This window comes from Hippocampus guttulatus, chromosome 16, assembly GCF_054856545.1.
Source record: "Hippocampus guttulatus isolate MCC_2025c chromosome 16, RoL_Hgut_1.0, whole genome shotgun sequence".
NCBI classification, from domain to species: domain Eukaryota; kingdom Metazoa; phylum Chordata; class Actinopteri; order Syngnathiformes; family Syngnathidae; genus Hippocampus; species Hippocampus guttulatus.
In genome coordinates this window covers 3,709,503-3,732,030 of record NC_141276.1, presented here as the reverse complement: position 1 = coordinate 3,732,030, position 22,528 = coordinate 3,709,503, and the positions used below count along the sequence as shown (strand labels likewise).

General features: G+C 45.0%; 1 protein-coding gene across 2 annotated transcripts in view; it reads left to right on the top strand.

The window, feature by feature from the left end:
- Nucleotides 1-300: 300 nt before the first annotated feature.
- The window catches only part of LOC147192536 (protein shisa-8-like), a 43,161-nt gene continuing 20,933 nt past the window's right edge, over nt 301-22,528 (top strand). The window contains exons 1-4 of one of the 2 annotated variants that reach the window (XM_086133768.1): nt 301-1,092; nt 1,232-1,883; nt 2,365-2,992; nt 19,285-19,400. In XM_086133768.1, coding sequence (XP_085989894.1) covers nt 2,430-2,992; nt 19,285-19,400 — 679 coding nt within the window. In that variant the 5' untranslated portion in view covers nt 301-1,092; nt 1,232-1,883; nt 2,365-2,429. Of the gene's footprint in view, nt 1,884-2,364; nt 2,993-19,284; nt 19,401-22,528 lie in introns of both variants that reach the window. The other variant, XM_086133767.1, reaches the window with a different exon arrangement.

Genomic DNA, 22,528 nt, shown 5'->3' with positions numbered 1-22,528 from the left:
GCACATGGAGATGGTTTCAAAAGAAAAAGATGAGGACAGGGAAGGAAAGGAGAAGAGGAAAAGGGGACAAGGAATTTCTAAAAGCTAAGAAAGCAAAGCAATATGTGGGACAACGTTGAGACGAATGTGGTAGTGATGCATCGCGAGGGGCAGAGGAGGAGAGTCAGCAAGAAAGACCTTGTGCTCATTTGCGAACAAAAAAAAAAATCTGTTTGTGAGAGTGAGGCGGCGGGGTGGGGGTGAGGGGGGTTGGGGGGGGGGGCTTGGGAGTGGGAGGAGTGAGCGGAAGAGGGAGGAGTGTTGGAGATATTGTCATCCAGTCCTGCCAGAGAACAGAAGAGAACGGCAACGGAAGCATCGGCAAGTTGGAGGATACGGACGCAAGCGCTGGAATGGGAGCAACGTGGAAATAAAGGAATACCAAAGGGAGCGACGTCCGCAAAGGCAAAGGATGGAATGACAGAAAGAGAGAAAGCATTTTGTTGCTTGCGGACTTTTCTGTCTCTTCCCACTTCTGTTTTGGAGCACCCCACAGTGAAAACACATACATATGATATATATCTAAAATTCCTCTACATATATATCAAATTATGCCTGTTTTCAAAGAAGCGGCTGCTGGACAAGGAGAGCACTGACGACAATCCTCTCGTATGATTCCAATAGATCATATGCAACAATTAGCTCAAAACTGTTGCATATTGGTGGCTTGAGATTCTTTTGGGTCAGCTTTTGCTCAGGCGCTCGTAATGCGAGTGGAAAATTTGACCAACTTGCACCTGAACCAGCCCAAATAAGAACAAAAGAGCATCTGCTGCAGTCCAGGCAGGCTTCCTTTGAAAACGGGACATGTTTTGATGTGCCGATTGGTGGCACGCCGCCACCGCCGCCGCTGCTCCTGCTTCTGCTGCCATTTGGGCTGTCGCATTACCGCTTCACCTTCGTTCTTCACAACAAGCGACGGACATTTATTTTGGCCAAAACTTGTGCTCGTGCGCATCTCACAATGCAGAGAGAGCAGGTCTCCCTTGACCTCACGCTGATATTTGGTGAGCTTCAACAAAAGTCCAACAGTCCGGCTTGGAAAGAGATCAGGTATATTTTATGGGCCATTTCAAATTAAGGGTAGGGACGAATTTCTTCCTTTTAAGAGAACTTAGCCAAAAGTCAACAAAAATCCATGATGTGGGATTCTCCTTCAATAAATCCATCATCTTTCTTTTTTTTTTTATAGCGTCTCTTGTGCAGCCTCACTAAGACGTTGAGAGCCAACATCACAACAGCATCCATATTCTCCCCCCCCCCACACACACCCCCTCCCCTTCCCCTGTCCTTCCCTCCTCAAGTAGGACAAAGCTAAATAGACGAAACCCAGCTGGTGTCCAGGCTCTGTTACAGATCGTGGGGTCCGGGCATAACAGGACTTGCGAGGGCGGGCGGAGGGGGAGAGGGGTCAAGCAAGAGCGGACCAGGTGCATAACGGCACTGGACTCCTTGGGTGGTGACTGGAAGCCGCTGACAAAGAAAGAGCAGTCGGGGAAATTCAAGCTGTGTGTGTGTGTGTGAGAGAGCGAGAGAGACACACACGTGCAAAAAAGGAGAGGCGCTTTCTGGACAGCCGTCATCGGAAGATGATAGCCGGATGAGCGCCCCGGGAGTTTTTTTGGGGGGGGGGGTTGTTCTTTGGAAAGAACAGCCTTGTTTACCTGTTGGCTCGTTGACGGAGAATAGGAAGACGACGGAAAAGAGCGAAAAAGATGCCCACCACGAAAATAAAAGTGCACCCGTTGTGCATTGACATTGTCAGCGGGAAGATGAAAGACACGAGTTAAGCGAGGAGGAGTCGAGGAGGCAGGCGACTCCCGTGGGAATACCAACACACTCCGGTGAGTTTTCCTCGGGACGTCAAAAGTGATTTGGCGCCACTCATCAGATGTGTTACCCACTCAGGAATACCAGCATGGCTGAGGATTGAGAAACCCTCCAAAATGGGAACTGTGGATTGTTTGTGAGTCTTAGAAGAGAAGGTGACATTTCCACAATTGTGGACCACTCGCCTACAAACATAACATGTGCATGTCAGTCAGGTAGCGACTGTCAAATTTCAGGGACACGGGTGCACCTACTGCAAAACTCTATGTATTCCCCAGAGTCAAACTGTCACCATCATCAAACTTTTATTAACTTGAGCAGCCGATTTTTAATTTAGCATTTGTTTACTGACATGAAAGCATAAAAATGAGTCAATAAGTTAAAAAAAAAAGTTTAGCTTGAATGAATGCTTTTGATTCAACATGGTGACTGTACCATGTTGGTGTGGTGTGAGAATGACTATTTAACACTCGTCTTGCCCCCCCCCCCCCCCAGGTTCTTGAATGTTGAGCCGATCAGTCACCCATCAACACTGAGGCATCAAGACCAAAGGACCCAAGATGTCTGCCTACATGCAACCGATGCTGGTCAGCTTCTCAGCGGCCATTCTTCTCGCTTTGACGTCTCCGGGTGGACTTCCCCATCGGCCTTTGGGTCAGGTTTCAGCCCAGGCTCCTCCGAATAACTTCACAACCGAGCCCTCTGTGTTACCGGAGGCCGCCCTGGCAACGCCGACCGCGGAAACGGAGGACAAAACTCCAGGCGGCGCGAATCGTTGCTGGGGCTACTACGACGTCATGGGCCAGTGGGACCCACCGTTCAATTGTAACGCGGGGATCTACAGCTTTTGTTGTGGCTCCTGCTTCTACCGCTTCTGCTGCCAATTCAAAATCCACAGTTTGGATCAGACTTCCTGTTCAAACTACGACACGCCCGTCTGGGCAAACACCGGGCGACCGGCGGCGCCCGTCACAGAGGTCCACCAGGAGCCGGATCGCGACCGAACCCACATGATCGTGTATATTATCTGTGGCGTGGTGGCCATCATGGTGCTCGTCGGAATTTTCACCAAGTTGGGTCTGGAGAAGAGTCGAGGCGGACAAACGGATATGACCAATTCCAGGTAGGACTTTGAAAAAAGACCATTGATGCTCTTGTTCTCGTGACACCTTAATCAAAGCGTCATCGCGATGAAGTAATTGATTTTTAGAAATGACATTCGCTTTACAGAACACAAACAAGCCAAGGTGCTTTCGGGTCCACAGAAATCACAGATTGGATGCGCTGTACTCAGAGCCACCTTGCCGTTTTTGCCAAGTAGACTGCATTTTTGGTTTATTTTTGTCCAAGAATAAGAGCATCCACGTCTCCAATTGCTGCTGTGACCTAAATGGCCACAAAACACACTCAACAAGTCGTCACTACACTCCAGCAAAGTATTGTTTCTTTCTGGCATGCTGTTACTAAGCAATATTGTTCTTGTTGTTTTTTACAATATGGTATTTCACTGCCGAGGTTCTAGTTAATTTTAGGAATATCAACTCCATTTGGTTAAAAAAATAAGAGTTTAGATTCAATTTGCACATTTATGAACATCATATGCGACTTTCATCCGAAGATGAAATCTAAAAATCTGAAAGTCCACCATGAAAGCGCCTTCCTCCATCTGTCGGTGCATATGTACGTTTTTTTTGGGGGGGGGGGGGGGGGGTTACATTAGGATGCTTTTAGTTCTTTTACTTTGGCGGGAATTTGACAAAACGTGTATGTGATTTCGCGTCGTGTTTTGCTTGCGGACTGGTGGTGCAGCTGTTTCACATTGACGCTGGGATTGATTGCTGTGACACAACTGTGACTCTGACAATGTTTGGCCTCCAGTGAACGATCCGAAGAGAGCGGGTGGTTTTTGGAGGGCTGGAATATTGACCGGATGTGACTGGAGAGGAGCCAACGGTTAATTCTAGTGCACAGAACAGTGAGGACAAGCGAGAGACACAAAGTGTGTGTCAGTGTGTTGGGTGTGACCAGCCAGCCTATTGGCTGTAAAGAATTGCGCCATGGGGGGGCTCCTTTAAAATGTCGTCATGACCACATCGCTCAGCCTACTCGGCAGAGGAGTAAAACGATGGTGTGGGGGTCTAATGGAGAGTGAGGACTACTGGACACCAGCACTCGTTAATCCCGTCTTTGTAAACTGTGACACCCATAACGTGATGTAAGCTGGCAGCTCTTTGAAGTGGATGTTAAGCGTGATGTAATTCTTTATCCTTGGGGCATTTGTACACCTGTTTTAAGTTGTGGGGTGGGGGAAAAAAAAAGAAACAAATAATATTGACTCTGTTAAAAGTGCTCGTATAAATGCCTTCTTCGAGTCTTCAATTTACCTCCCATGTACAGTATGTATGTATATCTATCCATGCTTTTGGATAGAGGGAGGAAGCTGCAGCGCCCCGAAAGAAACCCACTCAAGCAGAGGAAAGTTCAGAGTTCAAGATCTTGTCCAACACATTTGGCTTGACATCAGCTGTTTCGTGGCCAAAGACCGAAATGTGATTCTATTCGGAAAAGATGAGCTCATCTCGGCATGCCAATCACATTGTCAAATTCACTCTCGACCTGTGATTGTCAGGTACTTTCCGCCAGCTGTGATGTGCTTGTGTGTGCGTGTACTTGTGTGTGTGTGTGACAGAGAGAGTATACCATGTCGGTGCAGCAGACAAGATAAATCTCGCCACAAAGCTGTTAAGGTGCTAATGCGCTGAAATCCTGGGTCAGGCAATCACAACACAGTCAGTGGCGCACTGATGTAGAGCTCAAAACAAACGCGCACCCACACACACGCACGCCTCTCAGTACAGCTGTGCATTGCTCCCCGTGTCGCCGGCCCCCCCCCCCCTCCCAACCCCGTACACTTCTCCTTGTCTCCCAAGAGGCTGTTTTTGTTTTGCTCATCATCTCTCTGTTGGCGTGCTGCAAAGCAACGTTAAATACGTGATTCCGTCGAGAGAAGCGATACACCAAATGTTTTTCAAACTAATCAACAACTCCTACCATACTTGTTTAAATACAGTAAAATAAATGGTCTGTTGAATTTACTACATTTTTTGTCAGGTGGTGGCACACAAATAATAAAAGAAATCTGGATACAGATACATTGTTAGTGGATATAGTGTACTTAAAAAAAAATCATCTGGATTATCATCATTATTCAGAGACGTCGTGGCCGTGCGAGTTCGAAAGTTGGGTAGACTCGGCAAGAGTAAAATTGCACCAACCACTTGACCCCCCCACCCCCCACCCCCCAAAAAAAGAAGGTTTTGTGCACGAGGCCCCTGGTCAAGTTGAAATTAAGTTGAAGTTTGGCAAACAATAAAATCTTTTATCAGCTTCAGCAATTGAATGCTTGCGTAACGAACTGAAATTGCGCCTTTCCTTGGGTTCGCCCCATCATCAACACAACTCTTTATCATATCTTAAAGAATTACCGGATGAATTTATGTCAACAAGCTATAGCGGAAGCAGTGATGTTCACGTGGGAATTGTACGATTTTATTTTTTATATCACTATTACCAAACAGATATCCCGCTGTTCTTTTCTTGTTTTGTATGTTTGTTGAACGACTTTGCGGTCGAATCTATTGGTATTTACATCGTCTCGCATCCACAAACACAGCCAGCAGTGTAAAGTGCGCCCCTCTTTCCTTTTAATAGCATTACCCACCTCATCATAAGTTATTCCCCAGAAGAGCTTTTGCGTTCAAGGGCACAACCAATTGAATGAGTCACAGGGGAGCCAAACGACCATTTCCGTGGGCCAATCTATTGCTTTACTGTATTGCATTTCATCCTCGCCGCTTTCTATTTCCTTTATTGTTCAGCCGCAGTGGCACTTTTCATCATCGCCCGTGACAGGTGTTCACTGCAAAGCGATGAGCGCTCGCGCCGCTCCGCTTTTCTCAAACGGTTGCGGCCGCAGCTCGGGTCTCGGCGCGTGTGCTTTTTTTTGGGGGGGGGTCCTCTCTCTTCAAAGTTATCAGCGCAATTAGATCTTACTCCACTCGGCTTTCAACGCACAACAACGGGTTTGGATGAGAAATATGTAAAAAGGCCGTGAAACAGTGAGAATTACAATGAAAAATAAATGATAAAATAATGAACGGATCAAAAACAAGTTGGTGTTATTCTACAAAAAAAAAAAAAAAACTCTTGTTCTATTAATTTCCCACTATGCGCAAGTCTCAGTTCGAAAACATTCTTTGATGGTGCAACAGCTGAGAAAATAGATTTCCACCCTAGATTTGATAATAATCTCTTCATCCTCCTGCAGGGGATTGGGAGAGGATGAAAACAATGATTATTTCCATCTTGTGAAGTTCTTTAGCCCCCTTACTTCCTCAGTATCTTCCAAACACATCCACACGAGGGACAAACTGTTTTCAGGAATCATTTACGAAGTCAGTCAGAGATATTCAGACACTGTTTTCATTCAATTATTTCTTCCATTGACAAAGGTGTACTTCCTACTTTTTCAAGCAGTCTTCTTTTAAAAAAAAAAAATGTACGCGGATCCAGATGATTTTATTTCATGCTACCACTTGATGAAATAAAACTGGGTAAATTCAACAAAAACGTTATCAATGTACTGTAGTTAATCAACTGAAAAAAATATATCTCCAATTTTTTTTTCTTTTCACGCACATTTGGAGACTCTTTCTCTCTCTCCCTCTCTCATCTTCCCGTTATCTGACTCTTTCCTCCTCTTCCTCATGTTTTCAGTAGCACAGTCAAAATCTGACTCCTCCGACTTTGTTTGTTCATTTCGCGCTCGCCGCCTTCCGCTAAAAGGCTTCATGTGGAAAGCGTTGCATGTTTGCAATCTTTAGCCATGTGTGTTTCACAGATGGCCCGATGCTCAGACAGCACTGGAAAGGATAGTGCAGTATTCATATGATGCATGTGGTCAGGTTACTTATGCGCAATGTGAAAAATAGATGCTAAATTCTACCACGATGGCAACCAGCTCCCAAGATTCACAAACACCGCACGACATTTCAAACCGTTTGTGAGTCAACGCGGCCTTCCTATACCTGATGTGTGGGGTCGTTCTATTGAGGGTGAGTCTCGGGTCGACTTGTTTGTACGATACGTGTTGGGGTCAACTTCAGGTGTCCCACGTGGGTTCCATTTGCACTCCAACGATCCCGATAATGGTCTTGCACCCGAGAAGATTGACACTGGCTACAAGTCGCAGTGACAGAAAATCAACGGCTTACACGGGAGCCGCTTGCTGGAGCGTGCACAGCGGCGAGCATTAGGACCGTCCCTGTGCCATATAGCTTCTCGTCTATCTATGCATCCAGCTATCGAACTGGAAAGCCAAAGTTACATTTCAGAGTAGCCTGATAAGTGGGGAGCGGACTGCTCGAATATACTCGAAGGAACATCGCAACGAGAACAAATAATAAATAAACAGTGTGAGATATGCGTCTTCGCGTCGCTAAGCTTTTCCCTGACAAAGCTCCTCTGAAATTGTAACTATTGTTCTCGTTCACTCTTTACGATTTTCATGATGACGGAATATCCTTTGAAATTTAGTCCGCAAATATCTTCCAAGCCTTTTCTTCTTTTTAACTAGCATGTATCAATTTCATTCGGACATATTGGCAGTATGGAACTACACCAGGTAGCGGTCCAGATCATGGATGGATGGATTTTTAGAACAGAAAAATGAAATGAATTTTGTTTCAAATTTGTCTATAATCATATGTACCATATGTCCACACATAGCAATTTATTGAAACAAGGCTTTTTCCAAACACATTAAACTGGCTCCAATCATCGCCTAATTAGACAGTGTTTCATACATTTGAATACTTTTTTCCTTTTCTTGACTAGCCCAAAAAAAAAAGAAAAAAAAAGAAAGAAAGAAAATCCGTTTTCGTCCGCCTTCCCACTTCCACAAACTAAACGAAATGAAACAATTCATCTTTCTCCTTTCCCTCTTCCCGGCCTTCATGTTCCTCTTTATCAGCATCCTTGTATCTTTGCTTTCCGCTATAAATTTGAAAATAACTTCACGCCGGCGCCAATTGTTGTGGAAAGAAAAGAAAATCACGGGGAAATTCACATCTTTCTCTTTCGCTCTCTACTTTCATCCTGCTTCCCGTGCTGGGTAGCCATCCATTGTTCTCATTCCACCATTGTTGTCTTTTTGATCATTCCTGCACTCTCTCTGCCACTTTGTCCCATTTTCTTCTCCCTACTTAGTTTTTGGGGATGACAGTGGCAGCGGCAGCATGTTTGCTGGCAACTCCAAATAAGCTGGCAAGAGTGGGTAAGAGGAGCTGCAGTATTTGTCAACGATGGCGTAGCACAAGACCAATGAGAACTACAGTACTGCACAAAAAAAATTAATAAATAGTAAATAAATTAAAAAATGGTGCACGGAGCACTTGTGCAGCATGCACACGATATCTTTTTCATATGACACAGTTTGGTTGTTTTTCCAGTGGCCCAAAAGACTTTTTTGCACCTGCGCGGCTGCCTTTGTACCAAGAGGAAACTATAAATGTCTTTCTTTGCGTTCTAACGACGTCAATATCACGTCAATGTCATGTCTCACACTGGCAAAAAGAAAAAAAAAAAAAAAGAAGAAGCAAGAGAAAGAAAAAGCCCAATTTGATATGAAGAACGGTAAAGACATTTCCATGCCTCGGCCTTGAAAGAGAGTGGGAACCATCGCTTCCTCCCTGTGGGCTGCCGTCAAATAACGCGATGACAATAGAAAAGGACAGGACAAGCGAGATTCCTCATTTCAAGTCAGCCATGATGGTTGAAATTCGACTTTGCTTATCCATCCACCGCCCCCCTCTCGCCACGTATCTCTTTTGCAATCCATCACCTTGCCCCCGCCCCCCACATTCTCACTCCCTCATTCTTCAATCTGACATCCGCTTCCACTGCTCTGTACCCAAACATGTCATATGTGAATTGCAAGGTTTTCATTCATGAATCCCATCATTATTCAACTCATCGTTCATCTTGAAAAAAAGTAGAAAGAGACAGGCCAGATGAGTCCATTTTGCCTCCAAAAACAACTTTAGAACCTGCCCGTTCGTTCCCGCCATCACCAATAAATCCAGCCTTGTGCATCTGACTCGGCTGCTGAAAAGATAGATGGGAGGAAATAAGACAGACAGCTGGCATTGACAAACTGCAAAAGTCAAATAAGCTCACAGACGTGCGACGTCAAAGACAAGGGAATAAGGACAACATGCGGTACCACAGAAAATGAGGCATTGTGTCTTACCAAAGTTGGGTTTAATTCTACATTCCGTACATATACACGGTGGTGGTTTGTGCCAGTAACTCCTACCTTATAATAACATTTGTGTTGATCATTATTAAAACTCATTCAGGACCAGCCAATTCTGGACCAAGTCTGAAAAGACGTTTAAAAACGTCTTTGGGAGTGAATTTTAATTAGTTAATGAGGTGTTAATTAGAGTTAATTAGTTAATTAGAGTTAATGAGGTGTTGCCTCTCTCTTTATGATTCTTTGTGCCCCTTAACCACGAGTCCAACTTTTCTCCTCCCTTACCCTCCTGAAAGCGTATGTTTTATTCTACCAATCAAGATGCGGCCGACACTAAAGGGCACCACGTATTTTGTTTCCCTCTTGTTCAACCTTGACGGAGGTCTGAACTCTCTTGTTGTCCGTTCACCTGTTTGTTGATTCCTTTGCATTTCTATTCGAGCCACATCCTCCCGCCTCTCTTTGCACAAATGAGCGTGATAAATCTTAAGAAGGATGGAGCCTTCTTTATATGCTGAACACACACTGCGGCTCAAAGGCAGTGGATGTTCTAACAGATGTTAAGAGCTTTTATTTAGGAGGCGAGTGGGGGTGGGAGGGGGCGGGGGGGGTCCAACACAGCCTTTGAACGCCACCTTCTGAACCCCCAAACAACGTTTAGAGACAGAAAAGTAGCACTGAATTGATGAATGATGGAGACCTAAGATTTGACAAATGGACAGTCGGTGACTTTTTGACACTGTGAGTGGATCAGGATCGGGCTTCTCTGGAACAATTTTGAACATGTCGTTCGTTAGCACAAAGTTTGGCAAACCGATGTCATTTTCACTCGACAGAAAGCGGGAGAAATCAAGCACACCTACTGTTGGCGCTTGTGAATTTAAATCGCAGCTCCATTCAGCTCCGAATGTTTGACGATTGCAGTTATTGTCAACAGAGGCACTCAATATATGCACGGTTTAATTTCATACATGCACCTACCCGTACGTGCGCGTGTGTGCGGAAGTTACATCTTCATTTTCACACATTCATATCAGCACTCGATGTATCATGAGCCATTGTTTACTGTTCACTTTGCCTCTAAATCTCTTTGTGCCGCCATCTGTCTCTCACTATTTACCCGCAGCTCCCCGTGTCCCTTTACGTGATGAGCTTCCAACCAGCCGAGCTGCAGCCATTAAGTGGATTTATGGGGGTTTTCCCTCTCACGGGCAGCTATAGGAACATTGCGAAGATCCTATTCCGTTGTTTTGATGCGTGTCGGTCTCATTTTTCAAGAGAGATCTGAATGTCAGCAGCATAGAAGGAAGCAAGCGCGTTTTGAAAGATGGTTAAAGAGCATTGAATCATTTCGGTCAAGTGGGTGTTGTCATTTTGCCAATAAGATGCACAAACTTTGCCACAATGGAGCGTGGAAGGGAAATGAAAGTGAAGAGAGAAGCTGTGCAATGACACACAAGCTTTCTTTTGGAGACCAGCTTAAAAGAGTGCAGGCCGGGGGATCTGCGAGTGTTGCGCCGCTGTGGGAGTGGTCCCAGCCGACTTCAATTATCAACATGCCGTTTTTTGCCAAATTTTAAAACGATTGAATTTTATGATTTTGTAAAGGAACTGGGTTATGTTGCTGCTCTGTAAGGTCAGCGGTGATTGGCGCATTTACATCGCCGTCCAAAGTTCCTGGGCTCAAAGCTTGGCTCAGGCCCGCTTGTCATGGAGTTGTGGTCTCCCCGAGCTTGTGTGGGTTTTCCTCCCACATTTTGAAACCATGCATGTTTGGTCCTTGGATGTGAAATGTGAGTGCGAATTTGTCCTATATGTGCCTTGCGCTTGGCTGGCAACCACCACAGCATGTTCCTCGCACTCAAAGTCAGCTGGGATAAGCTCCACTTCAACCGACGCCATGAAAGGATGAATTACATTCATTCCAATCCCGGTAACACACATTCTAATTTATTTCTACCTGTGAGGGGAAACTACTTTTTTCTTTGCCCTGGAAATTGACACTCTTTGGAAGCAGTAAAACATGTCCGGCTGGGACTTTCATATTATCAGTGGCCGTTTATTATTCATGTCTTGGGACTCGAGTCCTGCCTACCTGCATGATTTGTCAAAATCACCATCGGCCTGCTCTTGGAAGTAGGATACGGTCAAGCATATTAAATTCAAATGACAGAATGCTTGTTTGTCTGCATATGACGTGCCTCGGCTAAATTGTACCCAGCAACACCGCCGGCATCCTAGAAAATGCAACTTTTAGGGGGAAAAAACAAAGTCTTGAAATTGTTGCGCGCTGGGTGAAAACAGAGGTCTACAGTAAGTGGCTATTTCAGCTTAACTATTTGTCAACACATTGTTGTGAGCTACACTGTAGATCAGGATAAATGCATCCACGCTCGGTAACAAACCAGGGAACCAAAGCCAGGAAGGGCTGAAGATGCTACAAGTGTGTGTGTGTGTTGTCTGCAAGTGAATCAGAGGGCAGTTTGTCATGTTGCTGCTCCACAGCTCTGATCCGAGCTGACAGGTGAAGCTAAGCAAAGCTAAACAGCACACGTAACGGGGGAAGAGAGAGAGAGCGGTAGCGACACAAAAAGAGGGGGGGGGGAGAGAGAGAGAGAGAGAGAGAGAGAGAGAGAGAGAGAGAGAGATGAGGATCAAGCAAGACACAAAGAAGTGAGACAATAGGGGGGCGAGAGAAGGAAAGAGGCACGAAGTCGGCGTGAGAAAATGAGGAATTGCAAGATCAGAGCGAGAGCGCAATTAAAGATTGAGTGGGAAAGAAGCAAGAAGCAGAGAAATCTGTTTAAAGGAATCGAGATTAACTGACGGGGAAAAAAAACAAGATTGGTTAAAATTGGCATTTAATCAAAAGACGAGAACTCCCCTTTCACTCCATTAATTTAGCACCGCCACTCCCCACGTTCTCCACTCCTACTCGATTAGCAGTTGCTCTGATATGTCCCTGGCGAGAACTGTTGAATATTAAACAAATTTCTGAAGGAAACCTTAAACTGAAGCTTTTGTCACAAAAATCTAACGAAGAGTTTTCACAAAGTTCAGTTCAATTCACAAGTGACGTCTTAAAGCAGGAGTGTCAAACTCATTTTTGCTGTGGGCCACATTTTAGTGGAGGGCCGTTATGACTGAAACCATATAAATAAAGTCAACAATAAACGTTCATGCAACTATTGTTTTGGCGAATTACAAATTTTGGTCGTGGAAGTTGACGCGTTTCATTTGCTTTCGCGGGCCACTTCAAAAGATGTGGCGGGCCACATCTGGCCCCTGGGCCTTGAGTTTGACACCTGTGTCTAAAAGGGACAGTGTGTAAAAATGTTTCACTGTTTATTATTTCAAAAAGCCCACTCTTTATTTCAATGAACTCAAAAGGTAACTCCCTGAAATAAAGCATGGTTGGAAGCGCAGCTCATCGTCGCTCAAACGTGATAGAAGGTGAGAATCCGAGTCCACGAGAACAGATTGAAGGAACTCGGGAATGCAGTTGGGTGCACTCGAATGGACCGCTTGATAGATTACGACTATTCGCTTCGTCATGTGAGGGGTCGCAGACAAGATTTACTGTCCATGCGGGGGGGCGTGAGTGAGTGATGTGTTCATTTATTTTCGAGACTTTGGCAAGGCCTGTTGATCCATTACTATATTACACTGGGCTTGACACTCCTGGCACTACATGTGAATGTGTGGGTGCGTGTGTGCGTGTGTGTGTGTGTGTGTGTGTGTGTGTGTGTGTGTGTGTGGCCTAGGACAAACTTCTATTTGTGGTTACTTCTCTCACGCCGTTGCAGAAGTTTGAGGCAAACGCGATGGCAATATGTGTGCATGTGTGAACGTGTGCTATGAGTTAAACGCACGTTGGCCGCTGAGTTCTTTTGACTGCTCCGCTTTGTAAGGTTGCTCTCAGTTTCACCACATGGCACTGCGGCAACGGCATGAGCAATACTCGGTATTTGCTGGAGAGGCTTATGACAAAAAAAAAAAAAGTGATATGCGTTGTTTTAAAAGCAGAATTCAGGGAATACGAGCTAAGCTGCGTCTCAGTTCATTTGTAGTTCACGTTGCCTGCTAACCAGCTGCATCCTCTCAACCGCAAATAGAAGCAGTCTGGGTGACTGCCATATCCCGTCTCTCAAGCATCCGAAATCAGCAGAATAGTCACGGTCCGATCTCACGTGCATCCTTTTTCGCTCTTTCGACGAGCCCGTGTCTCACCTTCATTTTAAAAAGTGCGCCTTGGGTGAATAACTCACGCAGGTCACGGCCATTCCGTGCCTGAGTGTGTCATCCAAGGTCACTAAACCGCAGTTCACAAAGCAGCGTCCCCCACAGAGCACCGCTGCCAGAGTGATGCGGGGCTACCAATTCATCTCCGTCGCCCTCGACTTTGACACATTTTACATGACATGTGCAGCCCGTGTATGAGGGCCGCGTTGGGAAAAACGCAAGGATGCAAGGGCCATTTTAAAATTCTACAACTCAAGCAAGCATTGATATATTGTTATCGTTATCATCGTCTATATTTTCTGGTTACTTTGAAAAAAAGTGTTGCATAACAGCTTTCTGTTCAAGGTGATGAGGCAAAATAAACACTCGGTACTCACAACCACTATTTATAAAAAAATATATATACTTTATCGGCCCCTAATTAGAATTTTACAATCAATACTTCATCCTGACACATTTTCCAAATGTTGCAAAGATGACATCGGTGCATAAAGCAGGTTGACAGTGAGAACGACAATCTGTGCCACCGTACGACATTTGGTGACAGATTTACATTTACTTTTATGGGCCCACCTCGGCTGCAGGGTCTTTGCGACAGAGGAAACGCTAATTGGAGACAAATCATACACTGTATGCGGTCGTTGTGTCATGACATTTGCCCTCCGACAGTATGTAGATGGGCTTACGGGTGAGTTATTTAAGCGTGGAGACAGTAATGCAGAGCTGATAAAAACAGATCAATATAACACCACATCGTGGTGGATGATGGTGAATCACACCATCATCACAGCAATAATGATTATCATGAATAATGTCAAAAGGCCAGGTAATATGATGGATTTACTGCTGACAAGTGTGTGTGTGTGTGTGTGTGTGTGTGTGTGTGTGTACGTGTGGGCAAATTCATGCGTGGGCTGTGCGTGCGTCATGCCGCTGCATGTTTGAGAACAAAGCCCTTGAGCAAAATGAATCTTTGGGAGTGCTTTTTGTTGTTCCTAAAATAGAACCAAACCCTAAAAAAAAAAAAAAATGAGTGGGGGCAGTGAGTCAGAATGTGACATATGGTATTTTCTGTGACATCATCTTTACCAAACACCGCCTCCTCAGTGCTGTAAGCCTGCCAGCAACTGGTTCACGAGGCCCGCAGCATGTTAGCTTCTTTTTGTCACAACAAGATGCACCCAAAAACATACTCCCCGCAAATCACTGGCGGGACACAGAACATAAAACAATGTTCTGAGATTTCAATACAAGAGCTAACTACTTCCTTTCCAGAGATAATGCTCACTCTTAATTGTTCCGATGAGAGAATATTAATATGCACTTACTTCAAATATTATATCACTTACTACATATACAAACCAAAATACAATGAGTTGTGTACAATTCTAAGTTTGAGGCAGATTTTCAGGAAACCCCTCAAAAAGATTCTCAGCTGGCCGATTGCCCATTTTGCTTTTTCTTTGGCTTTTTATAAACACTCTTTGCATCACATTGCAAAATAGGGGACATCCTCCTCAAGAGAAGGACGTTAGGACAGAAGAAGAGTACACATCATAAGTCACACTGCATTGACGTTTTACTTCCAGTGGTGAACTTATTTTTACACACGCAGGACCAAAAACAAAACAAAAAAAAGTTTCAAAGTGCAAGGGGAAATTTAGCATTGCACGTTTACTTTCAGTGATGTGTGTTCAAACTATATTACCGGGTGAAAGTGCGTGTTGATTTTTAGGTCAATGCTTGATTCCCAAAGGCGGCCCATGTTTGGGAATCTCTTCTAGTGTTTCATGTAAGTGGCTCAGAGCCAGTGCATGAGCACAAACAGGCCCTGGCGTGGCGCCCGCTCAGCCATGCCAAGGGACATTATTTGGCAGCTGTCAGCTCTAATAGGAATAGAGCAGGGTGGGAGACAGATCCAGGCTCTGTACCAAGCCTATAAGGGAGCACTATCTGGCAGCCATAGCACAACTATGTGTGCAGAAATGTATATAATCACCCCAGTCGTTGCATGACACATTTTCCAAGCAACTTTGGTCAATCTAGAAAACAGTCACTGAAACAAACAAACAAACAAACACAGGGAATATCCCCGAGGCCGACCGGTGACCAGTCCAGGGCGCAGTCTTATCAGCTTGATTGAGCTCCAGATTATCCGGCACCCTGAACAGTTGGGCAACCAAAACAAAATGGCTGGATGATTATTTCGAGTCTTGAAATTCAACTTTTAAAAATGTATGCGCAGGAATGGATCGTTTCCGTGACTCCCTCAGACCTTAGAGAGTCCACTGGACCGCGTATCTGCCTCCGTGTTTGGAATGATCTGTGGGTGGTGTTTACTCCACACTAACCTGCTCTGACAGTGAGGAGTGATTCAGCTTCAGAATGCTGTGTTATATTATACACCCCCCCCCCCCGCCCCCGCGCCAGGAACTGCACCGTGTGTGCGTTCGCGTGTGTATACAATAGTGTATGTCGTATTCAATGACCAGGGGGTGGTTTCCTCACTTTATTTTTAGCATCTTTGGCAATTCAAAGGGGGGGAGCCCATTTAGCTACACGACAAGCATGGAGCCACCACAATCTTGTGATCATGTGAGAACTTGCGCCGCGGCAGCTGTTTGTTTTCACAGTGGTTGACTCCTTGGCCCTCCCCAATATGCGATTTGCAAACTCAAGTGCGGGCGCCTTCTCGCCTCCACTCTCAAAAGCCAGAGGTCAATGTGGGTGAATGAATTAATCATGCACGTTTTTGGTCACGTCATAACAACAAGCTAGTTAAGTGTTTAGTTGGGTCACTACACTGCCCCTGGGAGCTGTGGTGGTAAAGATGGAATTGTTGTTTGTTTGGTGCTCTAACAATGTGAGGTCCAATTCAACTTAAATCGAAAGCGCTCCTGTCATTCTTTACTCGAGTTGAACACGATTCCTGAAAATTTATGGCCAGAAAAAATATTTTTCACAATGCGGATTATATGCGGACAATAATCAACGTAAGCCACTTTACACTTGAACTATCTATCAGTTTTCTATACAGCTTGTCTTTATTGGGGGGGGGGGGTAGTTAGCATGGTACGTCCTGGACTGGTCAGCAGCCAATCACAGGGCAGATATAGACAAAAAATAAAGAAATAAATCACACCACCAGTTTCATGGAAACCAATCGAAACATACTGAAAAACCAATCACACACAAGAATTCCAGTTTGGAACTGGTAACTTATTACACTGACATAACACTGTTATACATGGTAACTGTACGAGAGTATATAATATACATTTTATATGAAAGCCCAAATGTTAAACTTGAAATCATCTACAGGCCTTAAAGACAAGAGTAGCCACTTGCGACGTCTCGTTAACCTTTGGTCTGGATCTATTTCTGGGTATCCGTGATCTAAATTGGACGCCACACATCCACTTCATTCCAGTGCACAAAATTGGTCGGCTGAACATCTCATTGTTTTAATTAAAAGGGAGATTAGATTCATTGTCCTTTGCATGCAATTCCCTCAAAACCGTCGCTGCCAAAATTCAGCTCCATCAGATCATACTGCAAAATGTCACCAAACGGCCTCAATCACCGCAGTTGCAGTTAAAAACAGAACTTCTCTCAGACATCACACTTTTTTTTTAACTGATACTGATGAAAAGACTTAGATGCTTGATTTTATAATAAATAGGAAATAATATTTGAGCAGCAGCTTGTTGCACGCAATCAATAATATATGAAATAAATTCATTATTAAAAGGAACAAAAGGCTTTGAGCAGAGCTGTAAAAAATATATATTTTTAAATGGACTAACAGTAACATATCTGGTTTTCATCTCACAATTTGAGCAATTTTTTTTTTTTTACATTTTTACTATGTATCCAACTCGTTTATTTTTTGTTGTTGTTTTTAACTCTGAGTCAAAATGACTTCAATGACTCGTATTGGTCCAAGACTTTTGCAATTAATCATTTTGTATTATTTCAAAAGGACAGAAATAGCCAAGAGGAATTCAGGTAAAACTTGGCAAAGAGACAAAAAGAATGAGACTTAAAAAAAATAAAGTTTCCCAAAAGCTGAGTGATCGTCCAGACACTTCTGGGCCAGTTCGGAATGCACGTAAAAAGGCAGACAGGTATGGGAGTGATACACAAGCCATGAAAATGAAGCATGGGCAACAAGAACAACAGGAAGGAAGCGGGGGTGGGGGGGGGGGGGTGATTGACGCCCAAAGTGGAACGCTCGGCAGACAAGATTAGACGAGGAAAGAGAAGATCTTTCCTGGGACATAGATAGAGAACAACAAGCGCTTTTAAGCATCCTGAAGGGGATGAAAACACGGGGAGAGGAAGGGGAGGGCGAGGGAAAGTGGCTCAGAGCTCCCTCTATTTGCATGGAAAATTAGAGCTGGGGGGGAGTGGAAGACCGATAACGGCAGTGGAAGTGGACAGATATTAAAGAGATGAAAGAGAATCGGCGAGCGACGAGCCAATGCAAGGGCAAGCGAGATGCCGGCCCGAGCGCGGCTACATTACTTTCTTCATGGCTGCACTCTTCTATCAGTCCTTGGGGGGGGATGTCACTCACTCACTGGCCTTGTTTACAGCAAAGTATAATAACAATAACCAACATGGTAGTTTGCCCATATTGACTGTCGGATGTCAAAACGCAAATCTGTCAGGAGGGTCACAAATGAAAGCTTGAATAATGTTGACTTGTAGATCAACACTTGATCCAGTACTGTATGTGTTGATATCACAGTTAGGGCTCTCCAAACATCATCAGGTAGCGATAAAAGTCACCCCTGCTTGCATAGTATTCTGCACTCTGTGCAAGGAGGAATCACACCCCGCAGGTGTGCGTGTGCGGCAAAGCGTGCAGCGACGGCGTCATGGCGTGAGAGCCAGGCTACCTAGTCGAGGTCGCGCGGTTGTGGCAACATTTAGCTTTTGCTCATGTTGCATGTTTAGTGCTCTCATAACCAGAGCCATCATTCTAGCAGCGGGGGGGGGGGGGGGGGGGGGCAGTTGTGCAAACCTTGTAAATCGTGAGGACAGGAGATCGTAGCGACTGCTGGTCCAAGTTGACATTTTTAGATTTTGAAAGTTGAGCGGGTGGATGGATGACTGGATGGGAAAAAAAAAATGTAAATTCTAGTTGTAGTCACCAATCAAGTATATTAACGCATTCAGGGACAGCGGATACCACAGTGGACAGTTTATGTTAGCAGATGACCGGTTATCATTATTGGTGCATGAAAGGGTTAAACCATTGAAGGTTCAAACAATGTTGCCCACAGGAATTGGTTCGCGCAACTCAAGGGACACACGCTTCTCATAAGCAAGCACAAAGGTGAATTCACTTCTGCTTATTCACCGCAAATGAAACGTGGACGTTTATTAAGAGAGAGATGAGTCGGTTCCAAAAGAGCTTTTATCTGCTGGTGCAGGTGTGAGATTTTTTTTCCCGAATTGATTTACTTTTGAGACATCCGCATCTGAACTTGTTCAAAGGCATCCGGCAGCCAAAGGCGGCAATGGGGGGAGGTGGGGGGGGGGGGGGGGGGGGACTCATTGTTCGACATTCCCGTTGGAAAACATCCAAAGACACGTACCTTTTCTTGATGATAACTCAAAAGAGCTTTCTGTTAGAGTCTGTAGATTTACGGAGAGGAACATTGGACAGCTTATATAAAGGCTGTTGTCGGGGGGGGGGGGGGCATGATATCTACAAGTGTAAGTGTAAGCCTTACCATTTAGGCCGAAGTTCTCTGTGCTAAGATTTTTCTAGCATTGACAGTTGTTGCCCCCTTTTTTTGTCTCGTTCTCCTCTTTGCTTGATGTCACGCTCTCGTTCTTCTCCTCAGGACTTTGACAGAGCTGCTGAAGCAGCCAGGCGAGGCGGGAGTTGCGGATGGAACCGGAATACACCACCCTATAGGGACCAACGGCATCTCGGCCAGGGCGTTACGCTCCAACAACGGTAAGTCCTCACACTCCAGCTCACCCTCAAACTGACAAGGCGGAGTTGGCCATTTTGGTTTGTTGCCATTAGTTTGGTGACACGCGTGTGGAGGATGGGATGGGGGGGAAGTAACCACACACACACACACACACGTTGCCACCTGAATGGCCAAAAACTAGTACACACAAGTGACAGTGAATATGGTGAGGGGCTAAAGACACCAAGATGTGCTTATCACTAGTCATGACACACACACACACACACACACACACTAGACAGGTTATATGTAAACAAGACGTCATTAGCCTCGTTCCAGATCCCGACCCACGAAGTGAATGCTGGAGTGACCCATCTGTTTTTCTCTTTCTTTCGACTTTTCGACAGCACAAACATTCACACGGACAAAAAAATAAGTCGATTTCCCAAGGACTCGTTTGCAATGACTGGTGGCGTGTTTAGTTAAAGGACAAAAAGGTCCCCGCCGCGTCACATCTGCGAATATGAACTATTTGTTGCCCGGCATTCATGTCATGGATTCATTAGTGCCACGAAGCCAAATCATCGTGCGGCACAAGACGACCAAAAGATAGTTACATCATCAAACATCAACGTAGAAAATGATTCATACGTATCCTGTATACGTCGATTCATCTCTAATTTATGATCCTGCTTCACACCATTGCAAACACGACATGCGATGTTCACTCGTGCATGTAGACAAAAGGGAAAAAAATAAAAAATAGACTAACTTTCATCTTCCCACCACGGCTATAAACACATTTTGGCCTCATTTTCACCCCATGCTGTGCTTATTAGCACTCTTCTATCTTGCGCCGCTTTTCTTTCTTCCCCTGCTATCGAATTCTATCGTCTTTACTCCCCCCAATTTGCTGGAGTCCTTCACTTCCATAACATCATTATCTGGTAAAAAAAAAAATAATAATAATAATAAAAATAATAATGTTTAGCACTTTGCATTTCGCAATAGCCTGCATATTGTTTTGTTTTGTTTATTCAATGGCCCAAGAAGACGTACGTGGGTAATTATACCACCGCAAACATTCCATCGTGCGCTCCTGCGCTCTCGCTCGTGTGTTTATTATTTTAGGATTTATGAAGCTCTTTCCACTCACAAATTTTAAGCATTCCTTCTCTGCTCCTCACTAACTTCAAAAGTAGGTTACTTCAGCGTTATGCGCACTGCTTTTTTTTGGGGGGGGGGGGGGGGTTAACTGCTCATATTTTACCACTATAAAGAATGCAGGCTTGTTGGCAACAGGAGTGAAAGTACACAGAGATGACAGAGAGGGCAGGAGGATGAAGTCTTCGAGATCATGCTGTGTCAGCTGTCTACGCACAATTACCTCTTAATTAAACTCATTTAAATCCTCCGGGCCAAAGAGATGGCGGGTGCGACTGAGAGACAGAGAGAGAGAGAGAGAGAGAGAGAGAGAGAGACGGGGACCCACACAGACCTTTATTATGTCGGAGGATTGAAATAAACCGAGATTAATGAGATGAAGGTTCTCGATGATGATCCCGCGCTTGTGTTTGGCGAATTACGAGCACATCCGTGCTCCTGAAACACGCATGCGCTAGACGTAAGATGATATACTTGCGGTCAGATGCGGGCGTGGTCTTAAGGTGCGGAAAAAGAGTAACGGGAATCAAATGTAATCCCGAGCGATAAGAGTGTGACCAAGGGAGCGTATTACTGCAGCCTTTTACCTCTTCCGCTGAGTCTTTGTTGCTTCCAATACTTTGAGCGCATGACATAGCGCCTTCATTCGTCGACAGAATTTGGCAGCTTTTGAGCTACCACGTCGGATGATTTAAGTAATTGGCCTTAACAGGTAGAGGAGCCACAAGTCATGGGAAGTATCTGATGAACACGAGCAGAACATGTTCCCCCTCAAGGTTTTAAATCTGGAGTCAAATCCTCAAAGCATCCACTTCACCCCACCCCTCCTGAGCTCATTTTGAGCCTGAGATATTTTGGATACTGCTTAAGAGATGAAGGGAAGGATGAAACCTGCAGGATGTAAAATTTGAGGAATGTTTGCGAGAGAAAACTGGGCGGCTTACCGAAAGAAATAGGTCGGGTGATGTTACAGTTGGTGAAACAGGACAGAGATGATGATGCGAGCAAAAAGCAGTTTTCAAGAGAGGCTCAAGCGGGCGAGGTGAAGAGAAACAAGCAAAGGGAGAGCAAGAGAGAAGAGCCAACATGCTGCTAGCTGCGAGGGGGACAGCTGGTCAGCTGCTGCCCCGCTCTCTTCTAGTGGGGAGAGCTGCCCCGAGGACAGCCACCCTGCTCTCCACACACACACACACAAACCTGCTCTCGCAATTTTGCACGCCCCCGTACTCGCAGTCCATTTGCAGATGGTTGCATGTAAACTTGCAAACAAACGGAACCTTAGCTCGCGTCACCTGAGCACATGACAGAGAGCGGCGCACGAGTGCACCGCACTTCCTTTGGCGGATGCGGAACAACGCTTGTGGGAGGTTAAAGAGCGGCTGGGAGTAAATGGAAGAGAGAGGAGGTGAGAGATTATGGAAAAGGCGGAAAGAGAGGCAATGGGAGGCAAAAAGGGGGAGGAGCAAAGCAGGATGACTGTTCAAACTGAGCTTTGGGCGTATATTTCTGGAAAAGTTTGGGTGAAGTCCAAATTGAACGGTTCTTTAAACTTAACCGATGCAACGGTTTCAGCAGCGTGAACAGCAAAAGCACCACCATCTGAGGAAACGCAGACCCGTGCAAGCGTCGCATGCACCGTAAAATGGAACGAACGCCTCTAAATTAGGACAAAATTAATGACGCAAGTCACGATTAAAAGATACCCGAGCAAAATGAAAATGAACTTCATTTGGTCTTATTTTTAGCTCTTAGTTGAACACTGCTGCGGTGATATTTGCAGGCGGCTTTAACACGAATATGAGTGACTCAATGATTTTTTTTTCTTTGCAAAATATGAAACAGGGATGGCGATGCTGAATTATGAGGTGCAAATATTCAACTGCACAGGAAATAAGAAGAGCGTTTTTCTTTAATAACAAAACACCAATAATCAAATCGTGGAAATTTGAACCAGTGCGAACGCTGTTGTTTCAGCCATCAAAACCAAAAATCCCGCCACCGTCCC